General features: G+C 46.4%; 1 protein-coding gene across 2 annotated transcripts in view; it reads right to left on the bottom strand.

Moving 5' to 3' along the window:
* Positions 1–3,301: 3,301 nt before the first annotated feature.
* Positions 3,302–24,618, bottom strand: part of Ttll10 (tubulin tyrosine ligase like 10) — a 44,212-nt gene continuing 22,895 nt past the window's right edge. Inside the window, exons 1-11 of one of the 2 annotated variants that reach the window (XM_028784849.1) lie at positions 12,870–12,925; positions 12,706–12,768; positions 10,070–10,150; positions 9,853–9,985; positions 9,591–9,709; positions 9,387–9,513; positions 8,235–8,320; positions 7,624–7,795; positions 6,523–6,694; positions 5,944–6,084; positions 3,302–3,348 (exon numbers count right to left, since the gene is read on the bottom strand). In XM_028784849.1, coding sequence (XP_028640682.1) covers positions 3,319–3,348; positions 5,944–6,084; positions 6,523–6,694; positions 7,624–7,795; positions 8,235–8,320; positions 9,387–9,513; positions 9,591–9,709; positions 9,853–9,985; positions 10,070–10,130 — 1,041 coding nt within the window. In that variant the 5' untranslated portion in view covers positions 10,131–10,150; positions 12,706–12,768; positions 12,870–12,925 and the 3' untranslated portion in view covers positions 3,302–3,318. Of the gene's footprint in view, positions 3,349–5,943; positions 6,085–6,522; positions 6,695–7,003; positions 7,796–8,234; positions 8,321–9,386; positions 9,514–9,590; positions 9,710–9,852; positions 9,986–10,069; positions 10,151–12,705; positions 12,769–12,869; positions 12,926–24,618 lie in introns of those variants that run through there. The other variant, XM_028784850.1, reaches the window with a different exon arrangement.

The following is a 24,618-nucleotide window of genomic DNA, read 5'->3' as shown; positions in this document are numbered from 1 at the left end:
AAAGTAAAGAAAATTAGAACTCACAGCAGGAGAGACAGACAACTAGAACACATAAAACCCTAGTAAGGTCAGAGAACATTATAGCATTTCAAGCTGTCCTAGTTGGATTCATTCCATGAAGAATATATCTCAGTATCAGATAGCAGAACAAGTCTAATTTACAAAGCATTACAGCTATTAGTTTTCATAAGTTTGGGGGTTTGTTGAAAAACTTTAGAAAATACCAAAGGAGAAAACACCAAACAGAAAATATCATCGAAGAGATACAAATTACAGACGCCATTAAAATGGTCAGTGGGTAAAGGTGCCTGATGCTAAGCCTCATAACCTGAGTTTGATCTCTGGAACCCACATAATAGAAAGAGAAATGACACTCCCATATGTTGACCTTTACAAATGTGCATGGCATGTACTCATAGCATATGCACTCCTTAATACATTTTTAAAAACACAATTAAAAATGTAAAGCAATATAAAGTATAAAGGGGAGTAGACTAGACTATCTAGAGTAAAAAACTACAGTGACTACAGTTCTTTAAAAAAAAAGAAAAGAAAAAGAAAAGAAAGACAAAAGAAATAGCACAGATCTTGGAGCTTCAGAGATAGCTCCATGGTTAAGAGTGCTTGCTTTGCTCTTTCAGAGGACCTGTGTTCAATTCCAAGCACCTACATTACAGCATCTGTAACTTCAGTTCTGACATTCTTATCTGGCTTCTGTGGGTACCAGGCATACACTTAGTATACAGACATACATGTAGGCCAAATATCCATACATAAAATACATAAAATAATATTTTTTAAGTCACAGAATGGGGTATAGTAGCACATGTTGGTAGTCCCAGACTGAGCAAACCAAAACAGAAGGATTACATGATTCTTTGCTATTTCTTGCTTGCCTTAATCACTAGAGGGGTTTATAAATTTGAGTATTTTGAAAGCAACTCAACTGAAATTATCTAGTCTGGAGAAAATAAAAAGTAATGAAAAAAATTAAGCATCAGAAGCCTGGAGATGGAAACTAATCTACCAAATAATATATCAACTGAGAACCCCAGGAGGAAAGGAAGGAAACAGCATTGTAAGAAATGACAGAAAGGTTCCTAAATTTGATCTCTAAATTTAAATTGTGTAATGAAGTCCAAGCAGAATACATTCTAGACTTGTCATATTATAAGAAAACTTTCAAAAGAAGAGAGGGCTTGGGAGATAGCCCTGTCTGTAAAGTGCATGTTATACAGGTATGAGGACCTGAGTTCAGTCCCCAGGAGCCATGTAAGCTGATGTAATGACTTTTTGTTTTTTAATCCTTGTGCAGGAAAGGCAGAGACCTGAGGTTTGCTGGCCTTATCAGAAAACTTCAAGCTAGTGAATATGACCCTGTCTTAAAAAAAAAAAAAAAAAAAAGACGGATATCACCTGAGGAACGAGGAACACCTGATGTTGACCTCTGGCCTCCATAATTGTACACATATGCCCATGCACATGAACACATGCACATACAAAATCATAAAAAAGACAAAGAGAATGTTAAAATCAGCTAGAGAAGCAATTCATCACATAAAAAGGATACCCAATAAGAATAATAGTCAATTTCTCATCAGAAATTATGAGGCCAGGAGGCAATGAAATGACATTTTCAAAGTGCTGAAAGAAAAAACTACAACCAATAATTCTATCTCTAGAGGCTGAAAAAAAATGCTTAGTTGGAAAAGTCTCAGCTGTACAAACACAGATTGAGCTCAGTCCCCTAGAACCAATATAAAAAGTCAGGAATGACAATTGAATGCCTATAACCCTAGACTTCAGTGGTGGTGATGATGATGGTGGTGGTAGTGGTGGTAAAACAGGAAGATCCCTGAAGCTTACGGTCTAGCAATTTTAGCTTAATTGATGACCTTCAGGCTCAGTAAGAGACCCTGTCTCAAAAAATAAAGGTAGAGAGTGGTTGAGGAAGGACACATGACCTGGAATACAGGCCTGTATGTATTCGTGCTACATGTATATATACCACATAGAAACACAGCACACAGAACACACACACATGTTCATGCACACACACACACACACACACACACACACACACACACACACACAGAGAGAGAGAGAGAGAGAGAGAGAGAGAGAGAGAGAGAGAGAGAGAAAGAGAGAGAATATCTTTCTGCCCAGCAAATCAAGAATGGAGAAGTTAGGAGCTAGAGGAAGGGCTCAAATGTTTAGAGCACTTGCTGTTCTTGCAAAGGACAGCAACTAAGTTTCCAGTGTCCACATCAGACAGCTTACAACCTCTTATAACTCCAGTTCCAAGGGATCCAAAGCCTTCTTCTGGTTTCTGTGAGTACCAAGCACATATATGGTACATGCATATATATATATATGCATGTGTGTGTGTGTTTATGCAGGCACTCAAACACATAAAAATTGAAAATATTTTCTAACAATGGGGAAAAATTAAAACATTTCCACAGCCGGGCGGTGGTGGCGCACGCCTTTAATCCCAGCACTTGGGAGGCAGAGACAGGCGAATTTCTGAGTTCGAGGCCAGCCTGGTCTACAGAGTGAGTTCCAGGACAGCCAGGTTTACACAGAGAAACCCTGTCTCGAAAAACCAAAAAAACAAAAAACAAAAAAAAAACATTTCCACATATGGACAGGTGTGGTGGCACATACCTTTAATTTCAGAACTGGAAAGGCAGAGAGGCAGGCAGATCTTTATGAATTCAAAACCAACCTGGTCTACATGGTGAGACAGAGTCTCAAAAAAACAAAGAGACATTTCCACATAAGGAAAAACAAAGATATGCCTACCCTAAGCTCCTCCATCAGTAACTTGAACTTATATAAAGAAATAAAATAAAGAACTCTAGTAAAGGTGATTATATAGTTAAATATAAGACAGCATATGAGCTGTCCCAGAGGGTGGAACATGCCTTTAATCTAAGCACTCAGGAGACAGACGCAGGTGGGTCTCTGTGAGTTCAAGGCCAGCCTGACCTACAGAGTGAGTTTCAGGACAGCCAGGGCTACACAGCTACACAGAGAAACTCTTTCTCAAAAAAAAAACAACAGCAAAAAATACAAATGGACTATATACATAGATGATTAAAGAGTAAACAGAAGACTTGACCAAAGCAAGCGCACGTACACACACACACACACACACATGCACACACACACACAAATTGAACAGGGCTGATAAAAATGGCTAAGTGAATAAAGATGCTTGTTGTGCAAGCCTGGTGACCTGACTTTGATCCTAGAACCCATATTAAGGTACAATAACAGAACTGACTGTGAAGTTGTCCTCTGATCTCCACATGTTCACTGTGACATAAGCTTCCTAGCTACAATCTCTCCCCCCCCATGCACACACACACACACACACACACAGAGAGAGAGAGAGAGAGAGAGAGAGAGAGAGAGAGAGAGAGAGAGAGAGAGAGAGAGAATTTATTTAAAGGGGACTAACAAGATGACTTAGTAGGTAAAGACACTTGCCACAAAAGCCTTATGGTGTCTTAAGACTCTAATAGCCTTGACTAGCCTGGAACTTGCTATGTAGACCAGGCTGGCCTCAAACTCATAAGACATCTGCCTGCCTCTGCTTCCTGAGTGCTAGGAATAAAAACATATGCCACCTTACTCAATGTTAAATACATTTTTTTACATCTTTTTGGAGGAGGCATGGAGGGTCACAGCACACATGTAGAGGTCAAAGGGCAACTTTTAGAACTCTCCTTCTACCATATAGGTCCAGGAATGAAACTTAGGTTGTTAGGCTTGATATCAAGCAGCCTTACTACTTTAGTTACCTTACCAACCCTTATTTTAAATATTATTATATGTGCTTATACAATGGATGTGAATGTAGGCATGCATACGCCATGGTTAGAATGAGGTCAAAACAACACTTGAGTAAATTAAAACTCTATGAAGTTGTTCTCTGATCTATACATATCCACTTTCTCTTAAAACAAAACAAAACAACTAGACTCCACAGATTTTTATGGACCTTGTATTGAACAGTGGGTTATATGATCTTTTCCAATGCATAAGAAGGTGTGTGTGCATGTGTGCCTGCCTGTATAGTGTGGTGTGTGTGTGCAGTATGTGTGGTATATGCATGTGTGTATGCAGAAGTGCACACTTGTGCATATTCCTCCAGAGAGCACAGCAGGATCTAGTGTGTCTTATCACTCTGTCTTTTTGCCTCCAGACAGTTTCTCAGTGAACTATAATCTCTCTTTCATAATATAATCATCTCTTTCATTTTATAATCTAGGCTGGCTAGACTGCAAGGTCTTAGAGTCTACCTGTCACCATTCTTCAGTGCTGGGGTTACAGACAAGTGCAGCTACATCTGGCTTTTTATATGGATGTTGGATATTTAAACTCATGCTTGCAAACAGAGAAAATGCCCTTAACTACAGAGCTGTCTCCTCAGCGTCACGAGAACATTTTTAAGATACAGCACATATTAGGATTAAAAGTTTTCATTAATTTGTTTTTGTGTAGTCAGTTGGCACCCAAGGCTCTTGTGCATTATAGGCAAATGTTCTACTGCTGAGCATAACCCTAGCCCTCAGCATTTTTTTTTGTTTGAGCTAGAATCTCATATAAACCAGAATATCTTTGAATTCTCTGTGTAGATGATGACCTTGAGTTACTGATACTCCTGTCTCTACCTCACAAATGGTAAGATTACAGGCTTTGTTACCCTACCTGCCTCCTGGCTTTCTCTTTCTCAACCTCCTCCTCCTCCCTCCTCCCCTCCCTTCTTCTTCTTCCTCCTCTTCTTTTTCTAACTCTTCCTCTTTTTCTTCTCTTTCCTCTCCTCCCCCTCACCCCTTCCTTGGTAGATCTCATCATGTAACTATTATTGGTTTGGAACTATATAGACAAGACTGGCTTCAGATTCTGAGATCTGCTGGCCTCTGCCTCACAAATGTTGGTATTAAAGGTGTGCACCAGCATCCCCATCATAGTAAAATGAATTTAAGGAAATACTGTAAGTGTAGGCAGACCAAACACATTATATAACTAAGGAGAACTGGAAAAATTCCTAGGAAAAGCTAACAAAGTAAATAGAAAAATCTAAAACCCAACAAGGATAGAAAATCTTAGTAGACAGCAATCAAATGAGCTTGAGGGTGGTGGTAGGCACAGTGACAAACCCTCCCACAAAGGGAAGTCCAGGCTGCTTCCTGAGTGTGCCAATCATTGTTTTTGTTTTTCTCACTATAACACATATCTGAGAGAATTGCTCAAGGAGGAAAGATTTTTGTTTTATAGTTTCTACAGTCTCTCAAATGTGAGCAGGGCAGATTATCACAGGAGTGAGATAAGGTGGTAGACCTTGCTCAGACTCCAAACCTCTAAGACTGTGAGACAGAATAAGTTGATTATTTCAGATATTTTATATTCAATGGGATATGATAGATTTTTATATCAAAATCAGGTAAAATACTAAAGAAAGCCGTAGGTCAGGATTACTTATGTGCGTCAACACAAAAATACTTAAATACAATAAAATCAAACCTAGAAGTACAGTTGAATTATCATATACCACTACCACCTGGAATTTATCTCAAAAATGTGAGAATAGTGAAAACTAATCAATGCAATTCACATGAATAGAATGAAGGAAAAATAGCACAATCATCTTAATCAGTATACAAACAACATTTTACATTACCCAGCATCCTACCCTTTAAAATGCTTAGCAAACTAGGGAGAGAAGGGAATCTGTGAGCCTTCCCCTCACATCAGAAGAAATGCAAGGATATCTACTTTTGCCCCTTCAACTTGATATAGAAAATTATAGCTGGAAAAATTAGGCGTGGCTTCAGTACAACTACACATGCTTCAGTGACTCATAAAAAGCCATGTGCCTAGCCCAACCCATAGGCAGTATGCACACAAAACATGACACAAAGCTAGACTGACCGTGAAAGTGGTGAAGACCCAATCTCTGGGGAGGCCCTTGGTCTTCCTAAATTTGTCATTGATGTATCGGTTGAGATGCTCCATGCTCCACACAGTGCTCTCTTTCAGCAGCATGTACAGGGGACTCTTCTTCTGCATGAACTACAGCACAAGCAGAGTCTAGGGGTCACCCTAGGTAGGTATCCCTCTATGAAGGCCTTACCCTAACCTCACCAGAGCTCCATTCCCATCTCCCATGAGAACTGCCATGAGACCCTTGTGCATACACTTTTATGCCTTGAAACTTCCCAGTCAGCAAATCCCCACATACCACAAACAAGACATCTTTGTTTCAGACCCTCCCATTAATTAGGCCTTTGACCAGCACATTAATGGCAGCTGACTCAAGGATTTAGGTTCTAAGGAACTTAAGACACCTGACTATCTATTGGGGCAAAGGAAGTAGCTGCTAGGCTACTTCCATGCCTAGGCAGGCAGTCTATAACTAGATTCTTGCTCTGTGTTCCCAAACAATGAGAATCTTTCTCTGAGGTCATCCACACCTATAGTAAAAGGACTTCTCCTATAAGGGGTTCTTACCTGATTGGTCAAATGACCGCTGAGGTCACTGGAATGAGGGTTATACAGGCTGAGGGTGAGGCGGGCATAGCCATGGCCAAAAAAGACCATGTAGGGCATGGCACAGGCAATGAGCATGTAGGAGCGCACATCAAACTTCTTCCCGTCTAGCAGCAGCGGGTTCTGGACATATCTAGAGGGTACCACAGGGGCACCTGGGGCTGAGTTTTTTGGCCAGTTGGCCTGGATTTGTCATCCCCACAAGGACCATTTCCTCATTGCCTCCCACCTGTCCCAGGTATGACCATTGGCTGAACATGGTTAGAGGGACTTTGAGCTGTTTAAAGGAATTAGGAAGCAGGCATCATAACCAACTCTTTACCCACTGAAAGTGTCTGGTGCAGCTCTTACTAGGAAGCTTTTGGGAACAGATTGGGCCCCTGTGGTAGGGAGGGCTGTCTGGAAGAGGAAGACTGACATTGGACCTGTGAATGGTGAATGGCTTTGGTGATGGGATAGGGCATCCCACATAAGAAATTTCACATCTTCAAGACTGAAGGTAGGGAGAGCATTCTTGGAAGGGTCCTATGGAAGGGGAAAGGTGTAGCCAATGGCAGCTGTGGCCAGAGAAAGGGTCCATATTGGTAGAGGATAAGGCTCTATTGGGACTTTTCTAAGTATGAGCTGAGTTTTCCCTCCTAGTCTCATGTGAAACTGAGGGACTGGACCCCACTGTAGGCAGATGAGTCATTGGTCAGCTCTGTGTTGCAAATGGGCTGTAGCTGGCTGGCTGGGCTGAAGAATAGGAAAGACAGCTGCAGGGCAGAGGACAAAGGGACCAAACCATCCTTGGCTTCCCCTCCTTGGAGGAGCCTGTGTTTAGGGGCAGACTTCCCTGCTACCCCAGCTAAAAGTGAATACCTCCCCACCCCCACACAGATTATGGGTCTAGATGTGGGCTGCTTGGGGCAGGTTGGTTGGGTGTTGGAAGTGCTGTAGCCTGCTGTGGTCAAGGGCTGCTCGGCAGCACTTCTGATGACTATCACCAACATCCACAAGCAACAGCCAATCTGGGTTATCCCCGCCTGAGACTCAAGCCCTTCCTGGCATCCATTCCCACACCTCTGCACCACTCTCGCCTGAGGTGCACGGAAGGGCATCTTGCGGTAGATGGGGTCGTCCTCAATGCTCTGGGTCTTGGCCTGCAGGGCAGCAGCCTCCTCCTGGCTCCTGATCAGAAAGATGCCCTTTCCCTGGTTGGAGGCCGTAGGCTTGCAGATCCACATCTGGGTTTCTGCAGGGAGTAACCCCTGAGCTGTGGCCCCGAGTACTCCTTGCCCCTCCCATCCCTTACCCTGCCCTAGCCTTGACCTTCCCTTTCCTTATCTTTTCTGCTCAGCCCAGACCACACCAAGCAGCCAAACTGGATCCTACCCTGATTTCGATGTCTGATTACCCTGATTACCCAGGTCAGAGGACTATTTTGTCTCACCTTGATCATACCCAAGATCCTTCTATGGCCCTGACCCTGCCACACTCCTACTTCTAACTAAGGCCACAACCATTTTTCTCCCACTCCTTAACATCAGAAACCACTAGGATCCCAAGCCCTGGCTTCACTTTCAAGAACTATTCTACTTTTCCCAGGTCTGGCCCTGCCCCACCCTGCTAGAGTCCAGACCTAATCTTGTCTGCCCTTCTAGTGTGCCTGACGCTACACAGGGGCCTCTCACCATCAAATAGAGTGAAGAAAGCCTGCCTCTCATCCCTGATGTCCAGCCGATAGGTCTCTGGAAAAAACTCTTCCATTTTCAGGACCCTTGGGAGAGCAAGGAAGTAAAAACATGAAGAGGGCTGTCCTCTGTCTCAGACATGGCCAGTGATCTGGTAGTTTGACCTGTAGGCTAGCTGGAGGGGGTGTTTACTGTTGTATCCTCCAGCCTTCTCAGCTATTTCCTTTGTTAAGCCTTTGCTCAGACTATACCCTTGCAGAACATTTTTATATGTGTCTCATACTTTCAGCCTCTCTGTAGCAGCCAGCCTTCTGGCTACCAAACCCACTGTGGTTCCTCTGTCCCATCTCTCTGCTTTCTCTCTCCCAATTGTCCCCTTCCATGTCAGTTGGTTTCCAGTGCCAAGACAGTGCCTCCCAGCTGTCTACTTCTGTGGGCCAAGGCATCTTTTCAAATCTGCATCCCAAAGGGACATAAATCCTGGTCTGAGTACCTATCTCCAGCACGTTTGGAGGTGCAGAATGAAAGTACAGATAGGCATAGAGGTAGGTGGGCAGGTGGATGCCTTAGAAACATGGCTCTGAGTTGCTGATACAAGTTAGTAGAAAGAGGACAGCTGGACACACAGATGTCAAGATGGTGTTATGGGTGTCCATGATCTAAAAGCTACCTCAAGGGGCAGATGGTAAGCATTTGGTTGGATGAATAGATAGATCTGAACAAGTAATCAGTGAACCAGCGAGTGGGTCAGCTTGGATAAATGATGAAGGAAACTGGATGAATAAGAAAGAACAAAATGATGGCCAAGTTGGCGGGAGTGGGGGGGAGCAATGGATGACTCTTGGGGCATGACTCCAGGGGAAATGACTACTGGAAGATATTCATGGGTGGCTATTGTGGGCATAGAGTATAGATATCTGTGTAGGGAATGATGGGCACACACTAAAGTAGAGGCAGATTGGAAGATCAATGGGGAGAGAAGTGGACCGTGTGAAGAGAGTGCTTAGGACTAATAATTGACCCACATCTTGGGTAGGATAGTGAATGCTGAGGAGCTGCAGAGGGAGTGGGGAGTTTATGGGGGGGAATGGCCCTAAGGGACAGATGGAGGTAGAAGTGGGTGTGCTTCTGGGTCTGGCAGAGTGGGCTCACTTGGCTTGGGTACTGGGCAGCAGTCTGGCTTTGCTCAAAGTGCGTGCATGCTCCCGAAGAGCACTGAGCAACCCGATCTTGGTGGTAAGCAGTTTGTTGTTGGGGAGCTGGAACAGCAACTGCTGGCCTGGTGAGACAAAAAGGGATATGTGCATGGCACCTTAAGGCTGTGCCACATCCCCTCTCCTCAGTGATGTCGCCTACCTTCCCGGAAGCTGCAGTAGTTGTCCCTGCACTTGATCTCACACCACTTTAGCTTGTAGTCTTCACAGTGGCTGTCCTGAGTGCGTTGCCAGCCCTTGCTCTCACAGTAGTTGCTGATTCTATAGGGTATAAGGCAGCAGTAACTGGGGGCACTTAGGGTTCCCTGAAGAAGCATGGCAGGAATGGCTGCCTATAGCAACATCTTGGGCCAGATCCAAGACAGGGGTGAGAATACAGACCAGGCTGCTCAAAATCCACTCACATTGATGCTCCATTGGTGCCTCCGATGTAGAAGAAAGGGCCCTGACTAGGAATGGGCTGCTTATCTCCTTCCATCAGGAGCCCGTCTGGGGAGGTCACTGGGAGTCTGGCAGCTTCTTCTTCCTCCAGGTCGTCTGTGGGTAGGTGAGTGATCAGAGGCCCCTGGTTTCTAGCTCAGTAGGGGTTTTCCTGCCTCTCCCAGCTGCCAGAAGCCCCACCTGCATCTTGGTCCAGCTGACTTAGCTCAGGCCGGAGCCCTTCCTCGACACTGCTCCCCATCCGTTTCTCATGGGTCCAGCCTGGAGATCAGTGGTGTCAGGTGGGGAACTGGCAGGTACCCATTCAATCTGCCTGAGCCCAGCCAATGCCAGCAACTGCTGGGAACTAACCCAGCCCCTCTGGACCTTTCTTCAGCTCAACACAGACCTGACCAGGAGGCCTGAGGGTCATTACACCCGAGAAAGGAGACATTACCAGCCTTAAATCAGGCAGAGTCCACGTAGTGTGGAGACTACATTGGGAGGGAAGAGGGTGGCCCCACCTCCACCCTCCTTACCAGTAGGAAAGGCTCCATGCAGGGAGTGGGCTAGAGTGTGAGACAGGAGCCCATACAAACATGATGTGGGGATGTCTCCAGAGAGTAGGAGTCACAATGTCTATGATGACATCATGGGTGACTCAAGAGTCTATGGTCAACCAGCAGAGATGAGAAACTGCACTAAATGGGATTGGGGTAGTAAATGCCCACTGTGATGGCACGGACAGGTAAAGCTTACAGGTTCTTGAACATGGTGTCCCTAGTATGTGGACCCTTGTTAGCTTCTCTCAGGGCCTGCTTGGATGGATGGATGGATGGCATGATCTAGTGTGAGCCTAATCTCTTCCCACTGAGATGCTGTCCCTGGAGGCCCTGACTTGAGGGAATGTGTAACAGTCCCACGGCCCCTCTGCATTCACCTGGCACCTTAGTGTGGCATTGATGGATCCTGGACCGTTTGGGTCTCTTGGAGCTGACATGGGTCCGAGGGGGCTGACCCCGGCAGTGGATGAATCTTGGACGGTTGCGTGTTGCAGGCATAAGGGCACCAGGGCGAGGAACCCTTGAGGCAGATGTAGTCCCTACACCCCTTCTGGGTCTTCGAGCAGCCGGATGTCCCAGCCCTTGGATGGGACAGACAGCTGCACCCACCCTGCTTGGGGAAGGAAGCCTCCCCATATCCTGGGCTTTAGCTTCAGCTTGTGCCTCACTTCCATCTCTGTGATGGCCATGAGGCCTTCCGGCCTGTGGGTGTAAGGCCATCTTTGCATCCCGTCTCTGCCTAGTGAGTTTTCTTCGGCCAAGACTGTCCTGGCCTCGACGAGTGTGGCCTCTGTGTCTGCTGCAAAGAGGTTGCCCATCAGTCTTGCTGCTGGTAGGGTGCACATCTGCAGACTTGAAGGTCAAAGAGGCTCCAAGCCCCAAACAAAGGTCCTATCAATTTATGGCTACTCAAGTACTCAGCCCAGGATCTACTAACACAACCTGTCTATAGCTACCATCAACTCTTCTTCCCTTAGCATCCTGCCCCAGATATTATCCTTTTTCTCTATTTGCCATCTTTGGAACATTTTAGGGCACTTAAAATTAATTCCTAGACAAAAGTTTGTGCCTCACATCAAGGGAAGAAAAAACAGTTTGTTTGGTAGGGGTGAGTGAAGAGATGCCACATAGACCCTGTCACTGAGAAGGAAAGACAAGCTGAGGCCTTTGGATAGGAGCAAGTCAGATCTAAGAAGGAAGACAGGTCCATGGATAGACTGACAGCAAAGAAAGGCCAAATACAGCAATCATGAGAGAGTCAAGCCATTCAGGCACTATGTATGTCTAGCAATTCTACACCCACCGAATCAACAGGAGAAGAAAAAAAAATCCCAAAATTTCTGTAGGATGGAGAGAAATCCTGGGAACAAGAAACTCATACCTCTGTAGAGGACAGGAGTGCCTGGAGATCCCGTTCCACTGAGAAAAGAAAGGCTCCCAGGAGGAGGCTGAGATAGAAGCTTTTAAATTGGGCAGGAGTGTAGGTGTGGGTGTGTGATTGTGCAATCACTTTCTTAGCTTCATATTCTTGTTATTTTAACATTGAATTCAGCTATGAATTATTCCTTGTCACATATATTTACTAAAACTAAGCTAGGTGTGGTGACACAAGCCTGTAATCCCAGTACTTGGGAGGCAGAAAACAAGAGATTACCAAAAGCCTGAAGCCAGTCAAGGCTACATAGAGAGACCCTAATGAATAAAAAAAAAAATAGCAAGAGCTCAAGATGTATTTCAGTTGATACAGTGCTACATAGCATATATAAAGCCCCAGATCTGACTCCCTGTACCAGGAATGGTATTGCATACTTATAATCCCCATACTTGAGGAGGATCAGAAATTCAAGGTAATCTTTGACTAAGTTGGCAACCAGCCTGAGCTACATGAAGCCCTCCCTCAAAAAATTAAAAAAAAAAAAAAGAACCCCCCACACACAAAATAACAAAAACTTCATAGAACACTTAATGAGTAGGGATATATCTACCCAAGAGAGTAAGGACTGGAACACAGCATCTACACTTGGAAGCTACCAGATGCTGCCCTTATCTAGGAAGCATATTTCAGGGTCTCTCTGAGGATGAGACCCAGAATCCAGAAAGCAAATTTTACAGTAAAAGTTTCAGTTACTATTTCAGGAAGCAAGTTGTCTGATATTGAAGCAAATTGTGTGGTTATGAGTCATGATATTACAAAAAAGTTGAGGAAAAGCTCCAGGCGAGGAGCCAGACAGAAGCCTGAAGTCTTTATAATGAATTTAAAATAAACATTTTTACCTGGTCAGATAAAAAGACCGGCAGGAAATCACACCCCGGTACAATGAGCAGATGCGTTTAAACCTGAAGAAGATGGCCAAGAAAATGACCACGTCAGTGTTCTGCTGAAGTTTTCTCCAGACACACACACGTTTGGCAATACAGAGCTCTGAGAAGGTGCTGACATTTTTTGAAGGGCTGGTGCCTCCCAAGCTGCGCTCACTGTCTGGGGATGCGTTCTCTGTGGATCTCAGGAGGTGGCCCTTCTGAGGGGTCAGTTCTGGGGGGAGACAGACATGGCTCTAGGCAAAGAGCTCCTTCTAAGGGATCCCAGCCCTCCCCAGAACTTGAGTTGTCCACATGGAACAATCCCACCCCATAAGACACTCCTTTCTTGGCTGAGACACTTGGGTTTGGAGAGTGGCCTTGGCAGAGGGCTGAGCTCAGCCAAGCTGTCCAGTCTCTGCCCAGTCCTCTCCTGTTTATCTACCTCCAAAAAGGGTCAAAAATGAGGCACAGGAGGGCAAGGACTCAGTCTCAGTCCTAGTCAGGACCCTCAGCTGGTAACCAGCTAGTCTCTCTTACCTGCTCTGCAAGGTCTTAGGAACCCTCTGCTGGGATACAACAGTGGTGACCTGGCAACTGTCTCCAGGCAACTATTACTAGGGGAACTATGATTCAGCAGCTGCCCAAAGGTAAACAAGAGTTTTAGGTGGATGGTGAAAGGTGCCACTGTGTGAGCTGAGGGGCAGCCTTACAGAAGTTGGGCAAAGCAAGAGGTGGAGAATATAGGTCAAATTGATCTGAGGAGTCTGGGAGGATGCTGTGACTGAGTAAGGGTCTTGTACACACTCCCTATCTGAACCTGGGGCATAGCCTTACTTCTTCCATCCTCCCATGAAGATTTTGAGTATTCACAGGGACTCCTTTATCCAGACCTAAAGATCTAGGATCTGACACCAAGTATGGCTCAAAGTGGCTTTGATGCCAATTTGTAGTTTTCTGCTGGGGTCCTTGGGATCTGATGTAACTCCTGCTTCTGACCCCAAGTTTTCAGCCATATGAACTTCATATCCTTGTCATCTTTCAGAACCTTGTAAGGATCACAAGACCTTGATAAGGGCTACATGGTGCTTCCAAAACTCAGGACCATATCATGAGTCCTGGAGTCCATGACTGTGCCTTTTTAAAAATAGAGATCACTTGGGAGGCAGAGGCTGACGGATTTCTGAGTTTGAGGTCAGCCTGGTCTACAGAGTGAGTTCCAGGACAGCCAGAACTACACAGAGAAACCCTGTCTCGAAAAAAAAAAAACAGAAAAAAATATACATATAAAAATAGAGATCTAGCCGGGCAGTGGTGGCGCACGCCTTTAATCCCAGCACTTGGGAGGCAGAGGCAGGTGGATTTCTGAGTTCGAGGCCAGCCTGGTCTACAGAGTGAGTTCCAGGACAGTCAGGGCTATACAGAGAAACCCTGTCTCGAAAAACAAAAAAAAAAACAACCAAAAAAAAAAAATAGAGATCTACAGATATGACGGAGTTAGAATCTTGGGTGCAGTCATCTTGTATCAACCAGGTATACTCCAAACCCAATAACTGATGACCTCCTCAGCGGGAAGCAGAGATAAGGGTATGTGGCTGTGAACTAAGAGGATACATGAGGACTCCCTTTCTAGGGACATATCTTGGAAATTCTGGGAAACAACTGTTGTCTTCAGCTACCCTCTAAATCTCATCTTAGGTTCTTTTGTGGTTCTGCCCATGTTAAGGAGCTCTAGCATCCCCTTAGAGCCTAGGCATGCCCAGTCACTTATGTGGCTCCTCCCTTGAGGTCTCTTCCCTTGTCTAAGCTGCCAGTGTGAGAGCTTGTGCTTGGCATGTCTTGAGGAGCACCATCTCTCAGATATGCCCAGAGTCCTGTGGGGATAGGAATGCCGCATAGGCTGTCCTTCTCTATTTGTGAGACTGCTTATCGACATTGATCTGCCCTTCGTATGCTGTGCTGAGGGTAGGGGTCTTTGTGGTAAGTCCAGTGCTGGCTCAAGAGACATCTCTGCTTTAGACTAGCAGTACAATGAGACTGCAGTGGGCTGGGGCACATAGTACTTCTACTAAGCCCTGTATTGAGCTTATAGTCTCCAGGCCTGGACAGGTAGTACACCTAACCCTGGAGAGGCTCTGGATAAGTAGCCAGCAGTCTCTGATCCTGGGTGTGAAGGACATTTCCAATTCATATTCCAGGAGCTGGGAATGTTGCTCAGGAGTGGGGTGACTGCTTTTACATTCATAATACCCTGGGCTTGGTTCCTGCACAAACTACCCAATTCTCACTCCAATGCTGACTCTTGGCTGAGACTGGAGCCCCGATTTTCATGGATTACTTGTCCTTGGTATGTTCTAGAGTACATATTGCATACCAGAGCCAGTTTATGTGGTGACTGGCTGGGTACAATGAGCCCCATGTCTCTCTTCCATAGGTCTTCTATCTGGTGGGAGCACAGATCATGGGAATCCCTGTGTTCTCAGCTTGATCCCTTGCAAAGCTGCTTGTTAATGTTTTGTGTGGTTAAAATGAGGTGACCAAAGTACAATTTCACAAATCACACAATTTATTGCCTTACAGAGATTTTTTTGTCTGCATTTTATTTACAATGCTTGAAGAGATGACAATAAGGAGACCTCCTATTATAGAGTGCACAATGGGCAGACAAAGCCCTCAGTCACATAGATAGAATTTCAAATGTAAGGTTCAGTTACTCACTTGGGGCACAGCAGGTTTCTGTGGGAGATGAAGTCCAGTCTCCTTATAATGGTTCTTTGGAGGGAGTGGCCTGATCAGGACTAAGAAACCTGTCAGGGAATGTTGGGTTCCCTCCAGAGGGCAGTGGGTGAGGTAGAACTTGGCTCTCCTGGGCTTAGGCTGTATTGACCAACATGAAGTTTGCAGGAGTCCAGGTACTGAAGTAAACAGCTTATGGGGTCTAAGAGGTTCACTTCTAGTTCTTATTACAGCAAAACTTATACTCCTCATACAGCAAATGATGTAAGAGTTGGGAATCATTCTAGAGTGACAGTTTTAGAAACAGCCTTTTGAAAATTCTCAGGGACATGGGGGTGGGAGGTCTTTAAGACTGGGCTATTCAGCATCCAGAGTTAGATTGAAGGATGGCTCTCTGATCCTAAGAACCAAAGGTGGGATGCATTAGAAAGAGCTCATGAGCAGGCTGACAATGCAAAGCTATGCAACCTTCTACATATTCCTGGGTATTAGTCACTATCACCTGGTCTGGCACCTTGGCAGTACCCCTGTCCCTGAAACCCATATACCTGTTTTTCACTCTGGGTTTGGGCACAGTGGTTAGATCTGTTTTTATTCTCTTTCGGCCCATGACCTGAGAATTTTGGGGAGGAGACTAAGGACCAAGGTTTTAGATCGCCTCTTGTCCCATACCAATGTTGATAGCACAGGAGCTACAGAATCTTCAGGTGACAGCTGTCTACAGCTTGAGGTCCCTCTGTGTAGAGTCCAGTGGGCTATGGGGGGGGGGCAATAGCACTGCAACAGCTCCACTGACTATTCCTAAAAAGGACAGATACAGAGACCTCTATCTGCTGTGGCTCTAACAGAAAGTTAACACTAACTCCCTGTAGATTTAAACTGTGATTTGTTTGGATAGAGGGCTTGATGGCCTCTGCCCTAGAAGGCCTTGTCTCTACCCAGTGTCCATGAGGTGGTGAGGATGTTGTCTCCAGCGGTGATAAGGCCGTGGATGGACGGCATTACCAGACAGTATTAGACAGATGCATCGAGATCTAACCATGTCTGGTAAGACATCCATCAGCAGGCAATGCATTGTACAAGGGTCTCCCCATCTGGGCAGTTAATCCTGATTTGATACCTGTGGAGGGAAGGCAGGGGTTGGATTCCTGCCTGCTCTGGTCTAAGGGCCATTCTTGGGGTTCGCCATTCTAGGACCTGGGGCTACTCTAAGGACTTTCTTACTAGGCCCCAGCTCAGTTGCCTGTTCCTCTAGTGTGGAAGTCTTGGTTTTCTGAATGGCTGTCAGCTTAATGAGTAACATTAAAGACAGGAACAGACTCCTTCCCCAGGAAGAGCCATCTAGGCTGATGCTGGGTGGGGCTCCCTGGCCCTGTACTCTGGCTTCAAGTAAAGGAAGATAAGAAGTAATCTTAGATTCTGGTTTGGAGCAAAGTTCCTATTCTGTACGATTGGGAAGGGAGATTCTTTGTCCTTAATTAGAAAACAGCAGATGACATCATGATTCTGTATACCATGCTCAGGTCCCTGAACCCACCCTTGCCCATTGGTCTCATAGGCACTGATAATAATAGTCCTTATGCTAACAGTGCTATCTACCATGTCTCCTTACCTAACCCAGCATCTTCACTAACCCTCACAGTCTCTCTAGGAATCAGTGAACCCCCAAATCTAGCCAACAGGGGAGTTGGCAAAGGTGGGCATTGCTGCTCTGGGAATGAGTGACAAGCTGCCTCAACCCCAGTACCCCTGGCATGGTGAAACCATTCTTGTTCCAGCATGAATAGACAAGGTTTCCCACCTCAGATAAAGTCTAGCCCCCACTGACTGCTGAGCTGTAGAGCTGAGACAGGCCCTCTGCAAGCCCAGCACATCCACAGCCTTGGCCTACCTGGGGTCCAGGAGCTAGGACAAGTGTGTATCGGCGAATGGTGGGTCACCTTTGAACATCGTTACCAGACAGTGTTAGAGTCAAGCCAAGAAATCCAGCACTGTCCGGTAAGATGCCCACAGAAGCCCAGGTATGCTTTGGCAGGAAGACACAGGAAAGGATATGTAGTTTCTACCCTCAGGGAGGCCCAGTGGAGACCTGATGTCATAAACAGCCAGAGACTGTATATGCATTCTAATAAGCCAGCAGAGAGGCTGACCCTGACTCATACTGTCTGCTTTGTCGAAAGCAAGGGGACTGTGGCACATTGGCTCAGTGCACATGCTGGAGGTGCTGTTAGTCTATAGATCAATGGCCACTTGATGCAGGAAGGTAAGGCATCCCAGGCTTGAGTAGCCCCACTAAGGGGTCAGTTAGTACACAGCTCCTAGATCTGGGTGAGGCAGTTTTTGGCATGAGGCCCTCTGAGCCCAGGCTGAGACTTAGTTGCAGTTCCACCCAGCCCACACCTGCTAGGTGTGGTGGCAGCACCTGCCTGGGTGTCGTAGCCAGGACTCAGGTACCTGAGTGTTCTAATCCCCAGGGCATTGGGAGGGAGCACCTCCAGGGCAGCAGTAGAAACCCCTCATCCTGGGATACAGAGAAGCCCTCAGAGGTGCCTGATTTGGGGGCGCTTTCCCTAAAGCTCCCCACCCCCATCCCCAAGGGTAACTTTCTGCCCTACCTTAGATAGGGTAGGTGAGATGTAGAACTAGAGACCCTGGAGGCTGGGATCAGGAGGCGGCTCCATTGCTGCATGCAGGGCTCCGCCGTCATCATTACCAGGCAGTATTAGAGATCAGACACTATCCAATGCTGCCCAGTAAGATGGCCACGGCTGCCCAAGTAGGATATGGAGGCCGCCTAGCAGGGAGTTGAAGATTCCATGGGCAGGGCTCAGATACCTAAGTATCCTAATCCCCAAAACACTGAAGAAGGAAGGCACCCTCAGGACAATAGCAGAAAGCCCTTCATTCTGGAGGGCAGACCCTATAGCATCTCTCATCTCCAAAGATAGGTAGCGGGGAGCTCAACAGCTTGAAGTAAAATCAACTTTTCTTTTGGAAATTGGATGGAAAATAATTAAGATGGGGGTCTCATGGACCCTGAGGCCTCTGTTTGCCTCTCTATGAGGCCCAGAGGACAGGCTTAGCACCCACAGCTATAGATATGCTCCCCTGCTCAGCAAACCTGGCCTGAAGGCTTGGGGCCTAGCTGAGAACTTGGAGAGCCCTGGGAGGCAGGCTATGTAGAGTTCCATGTGACCAATGGCCAGGTCAGAATCAGGTCATGGATAGGTCCTACATTTAAGTATATTCACTACAGAATAGCCTAGACAACAGGCCCAGTCCCATTAGGGTCCACAGTATATTTAAGGTTGATGAGGCTCACTCAATGGGCCTCTGTCTCCAGGATACTATTCAAGTCTATTTTCCTGCCCAGCCCCCTCACGCCTTTTTCAGGGCCCAAGAAGGATACTGGGATGAGGGGCCAGGTAGTGGGATTTATTGTTTGGTGGTTTGGGATCTGATACTTCAAGCATATGGGAACAGCAGCCCCCAACAGAAGTACAATAATCACATACCCATAGACCTGCGTTACCAAGCCACATCTGCATATGGGTGTTTAGAATAGGAGTACTCTTTGATCCTCTTGTTGCTAAGGATATAGCCTGTAGTCCTCACACAGAGCCAAGAAACTGAGCACCTGCCCCAGGGATACTGGGAACTGAAAGAGACTCAGTATGCCCCTCATCTCATTTCTGTCTTTACACAAGTATTTCTTCTCATGTTTTTCTGGTATCTTCTATCACAGAGGCAATACAGGCAGCTCAAGCCCTGTACTGACTTCCTTGGATCACAACAAAGGTCTTACTGCCTCCAGGCAGCTGCTGGTTCTCCAGCCTCTCTCCCATAGCCAACATTTCTCAGAGGACCTGACCTGAGCACAGACCTAGCAGATGGGGATGGACACTCTATAGGAGCTTAGGGTTTTAGTAACTGTCCTAACTCTTTGTCTTTCCCCTGCACGTTTCCCTATGCCCTCAAATACCTGCCAGACAGACTTTCCTTTCTCTGAGCTTTTTTAGCTCTATCCTATCAGACCAATAAAATCAGTGCTTCAAAAAGGACTTTTCTTCCTTTTTCTTTCTTTCTTTCTTTTTCGTTTTTTTGTTTTTGTTTTGTTTTGTTTTGGAAGACTAAGGCTTCTATTTGAGAACAAAGTGGAATTTCAGTTATCCTTATGGCTTCAGAGCCACAAACAGAGTGGGAGCTGGATGAGGATAAGCACCAAGGATGTTGTTTTTTTCCCTTCTGGTTGTGTCAAAGACACAGGGAAGACAGAATGGTATCTAATGATGAGCCTGATGTCCCTGAATCCTTGGCTACTCAGAGTGAGCACTTCTTAGGGAACATGGAAGGCTAGGAGACCCTGCTAAGTACAAAGCTGGCCAGGCCATAAGCCAAAAGGTCAGATCACTCTCTCTATACTGAATCCTGTTCTTGCCTAGCAGACTGAGAGATACAGGGGCAGGTGCCCAGATAGCAGTACATGTGTATGTGTGTCTCTGTGTGTGTCTGCATGTCTGCGAGCATGCATGTTACATGTGTGTGTGTGTTTGTATGCATGCATGTATGTAGGACAACCTTCAAAATGCAGATTCTGTAGGTCCTCCAGCAAAACTTAAAGGGTGAAGAGATTCTAAAAGTCATGAGTTGAGAACGGGTGTCTTAATGCCAAAGCACTGTGGATTCGGGGGAAACACTGCTTTATCCAGCACAGTGGTAAGGGAGAGTCAAGAACATGACAGAATTGCAGCCATAGGTCAAGAAATGAAACACAAAGCAGAGGTTCTATTTGGAGCCTATGTGGTGCCCACCTGGTCAGCTGTACCTGAAAGTGCGGTTCATGTCATGGTTTCCACAGCTAGTTAATTATCTGCATCTACTAGGCTTAGATTAGGAAAACTGAGGAATGGATCCAGAAGCCGAGGGCCCCCAACGCTCCTCTGCAGCAAGCACCCTCCCCCTTTCCAGAGTGCCTTGATCCTCACCTGCAAGAACAGAGAAGGTTGGGGATTTGTGGCAGAGGAATGCAATTCCAGTGTGAAAAAGTGAGTCTCTGGTTAACTTGCCCAACAGGCCTTAATCAATGGTGAGACCAGAGAACAAAGCTCTGAAATTCAACCTCTCCTACAGCAGATCAGCCAAACTTAGACGCCAGCGGCTGTGGGGGGCGGGGGCAGGAAAGACTTGTCTACACTCAGGCTACTTCTTAGTGTCTGTTGGAACTACGTGTCTTCAAGGCAAAGCCGCCATTTCATCCACACAGCGGTCAGCATTGTCCCTCAGCCCTTTGGTTGTATAGCACACCCTCCGGGTCCACTGCACCTCTGAGTACCAGCCTCCTGGGACTGGGGAACTTCCTTAGGCCATTTTACCTGATCCTAAACACACTAAGAACATCCTGACAATTGATTTTGCAAATAAAGCATTTGCAAATTACCAAGATGTCTGAAAAATTAACAATGGACTATATCCATATTTTATGGCTCATTTGCATTTTCATAAATGCAAAACATTTTGTTTAATTCAACAATCTGCCAATTGGCCCAACGTTTTTATCTAGGTTACCAGAAAAACAAAACAAAGCTAAACTACTTTCCCGGATGCTCAGCCTTAAAAAGGCTTAAAATAGTCACCACATATTAATCAAAACACTGCACTCTTCATCCTATGAATTTTGTTCAAGAACAATGAAACAACATACTCTATATTATGCTTAAAGAAAAATAACTTTACTTTCCTTCAACATTATCAGCTCCTAAGTTTAAACTCAGAGAGTTGGCCATCTGGGTACAAACTCAAGGCTGAGCATGCCTGGACGCCATAGCACAGGCTAGATGTTCCTCAAACCAGACATTTATATAGCTGGCTATTCATGGCTGCTGTGCTATTTGGCATGTAAAGGAAAAAGAAAACTTTCAAACGGACTTTGGCCCTGATCTGGAGTAATGGTTTGAGGAACCTGTTCTGTCTTCTCCAGTGTGGTTCTGGCTTTGTTAACTCCTCAGAAATGAACAGTGAGAAAAAGCCAGAATGCAAGACTGAATAATTCTGATTTCACATTGTCACCAACCTAAAGGTCTCAGGCAACCTCTGACCACAGGTCACTCTGGGCAATGGCTGCTGGTAAAAGCAAGCCCTTCCCAGCACAGAAACCCACCAACAGAGATGAGGTCTTCATGCCCGCCGGCCGCACCCTTCCCTGCACCCACCTCTGAGGCAGCAGCCTTCCGTGGTGGAAAAAGGATCTCAGGAACAGCAGTGGCTGCTTTAAGAAAGAACTTTCCAGAAGGCTGTATTTCCGGGAATGGCAGGAGTCTGCTTTCTGCTCTCCAGGTGCTTGAACCCACCTGATCTAAAGATGCCGCCTGTGGACCCCTGGAAGCTCCCAAGCCTAGCCCAAGATGGCTCCACATCTGAATCCCAGCTGTAGCACAGTTGAAGGAGCCACTTTCTTCTTTAAAAAGGAAGACCCGTTCTGCTCTGCTTCCACCAATACACAGTTTACTAGACAAGAGGCTGACCTGCAATCGCAAGTCTGTCACCAACATTCGTCCTACTCCATGTCAAACACATAGGGGCCCTCCAGCCTCTCCCTACAGAGTGGTATTCTTAGGCCTGTCTGGCCTCCCGCCTGCCTGCCCCTACCTGCCCCAACAGGTTCCTGACAGGATCCTCCACTGCTGTGCAGAGCTGCAAGCTGCTCCACCCCCAGTATCGAGGCAGCACTGTGCCTGTGTCTAAAACCAAGTAGGTGGGGTGTAAACTCAGGTTTATAAAGGATATGGAGAGGCCTGGGCATCCATCACCCCCATATACCTGTCAGCAGTGGTGGATAGGACTGGACGACCCGCCTTGGCATCAACCCAAACTTTCCCTCAGCCAGGATTCAGCCTCAGGCGTTGTAGCTGGGGAGTCACAGGAAAGAATGACTGTCTCCCCTCCAGGTGAGTCTCAAACACAAAGAAAACTAAGGTGCACGGTGAACTGGCACTGGTCGACAACTCGGGGACAATAAGGAGGAAAGAAACTGCTCACAGCCAGGAAGGGGAAGGACAGTGTGGCCCGGGCTCGCCTTACATGTAGCTACTCACCCCGCCCAATGCAGGTGTCTATTGCCTGCCAGCCAATCTCTGCTCCTGGCCCCCAACAGGTGTGTCCCCCGGGGCTCTGATAGGCTAAGAGGGAGGCAGCTCTGGTGACGCAGGCAAGGGGGCAGTAGGCCCACACATTCCTCCCCCAACCTTGCCCGCCAAGCCCAGGTTGAACAAAAACCAGGGTAGGGAGGCCCCTGTGGGACGTGGTGCATGGGCAGCTAATCACCTAGGCCCAGTCCACGAGAGCAGCTGTAGGCAGCAGCTCCTTTCCAGATCCAAGTGCAGGGCAGGCTGTCTTAGAAGGGGAAAAGTGGGGTCATATATTGTATATATGCACCGGACCTCTCAGGCCCCAGCCCACAACTGTGGCTACTACCTCTGTCTGGATCTCAGCGTCTACTGACCAGAGCTTGAAGAAACTGCATTCTCCTAGCCCCTCTCGATAAGCAGATTGCCTTAGAACTCCACAGAAGACACAAATACTGGGGTCATAGGTGTTACTGGGGCTTTCTTTGAAATAGGACTAACCTGGCACAAAGCTTACTATAGCCCTAAGAACCCTAATTTGGATAGGACTATAGAGTTCTTAGTCTAGAGTTCTTAGTCTAAAGCAAGGCATAATGGTGTTCGCCTTTAACCTCAGGACTCCAGGTGCATTCCTTGTGTTCAAGACCAGCCTGATCTACAAAGTAAATTTCAGGAGCTAAGGCTATAGAGAGGAAACCCTGTCAAACAAAGCAAAACAAAACAAAAAACCAGTAACAAAAAGAATCAGACTAGTGGTGCAAGGTTTCTTGTTAGGGCTTGGAAGGACATATGGTCTCTGGTCCTGGGACTGGGAAGGTATGGCCCTAGAGTGCCTAGGGATGAAACCATTGCATCCCTTTCTAAGTGTTCCCCATGACTCCACCAGACATGTTTGTTTCTTAGCCTCCCAGGGGAAGGACCTATAATGAAATGACAAACGACCCCAGCAATTAGCCAAACCAGAAGAAAGATCCCAGGAGGCCCAACTATTTTCCATAACGAACTCAACAGCTCTGCTGGAAACTCCTAATTATGAAAGTCCTGTCTCCTGAGCCCTAACACTTGGTATCCCTCTATGCCTAAGAGTGGAGGGAGCATTGAAAGGCCTAGTGGCTCTGTCCTGTGTACAACCTTCAGGTGCAAACTTTCTTCCAGGGATAATGTGGCCAGGAAAGGTAGCCTAAATCAGGTAGTAATTGCCAGCACCAAATGCTGGAGTTAGGGCATCTATTCAGTTGACTAGACTAGTCACTTACACTGGTGGTTCTCAGTCTACTGCCTGCCCTAGACGCTCTAGTTCACGCCTCACTTGAGCTCAGCCTCCTTGAACCAAAGGGTCATGCTGGGGGTAAGGGATGTCACAGCCTGGTCTACATTCCTCTCCCATCCTAGAAAAGCTGTCCATACAGTGTAAGTGAACTCTGACTTCCTAAAACCCACATATTCAGGCTGTCTTTTCTCGATTATCAGACCCTCAACTCACCCTGATGTTCACTCAGAGTATTTGTGTTTGGGGAACAAGAATGAGATCAATATACCCCTGGATACTGGTCACCTCAGTTCTGGGAAGACTGAAGTATTTCCTTCTGACCCCAAACCTAAGGATGTTGCCAACAGACACAGGAACAAGAGAGCTGTTTCTAGCTAACTTCCTGGCTCATGGTGACCTGTCCTTGCTTAGTGAGACTCTCAGTCATTTAAGACTAGCCTGGTGAGGTGGGCTGAGGTTGTAGATACTTCCCAAGGATAAGGGCAGCCACTATCTACAGAACCCTAGGATATAGGGGGCAGGGCAGACAGGACCCTTAGGTAGAGATCCTCAGACCTATGTCTACATAGCTTAGTTTTGATGTCTGTAACTATCTGCAAAGTACCAAAGTACTAGAGAAGAGGTTAGCATATTAGCCATAAGAGATTCTTGACATAAAGGTCAAGGTCTAAGGGCACAGAGTGACTGGGACTAGCTCTATGCTCTGGAAGGAAGAATAGGGTCTTCAGACACTTTCTGCCCTAACTGGGTTTTTTCCTGGGG

Source organism: Grammomys surdaster, unplaced genomic scaffold, assembly GCF_004785775.1.
Source record: "Grammomys surdaster isolate TR1022 unplaced genomic scaffold, NIH_TR_1.0 124903, whole genome shotgun sequence".
Lineage (NCBI taxonomy): Eukaryota > Metazoa > Chordata > Mammalia > Rodentia > Muridae > Grammomys > Grammomys surdaster.
Note: the sequence above shows the minus strand (reverse complement) of the source record. Positions and strands in the feature narration are given on the sequence as shown.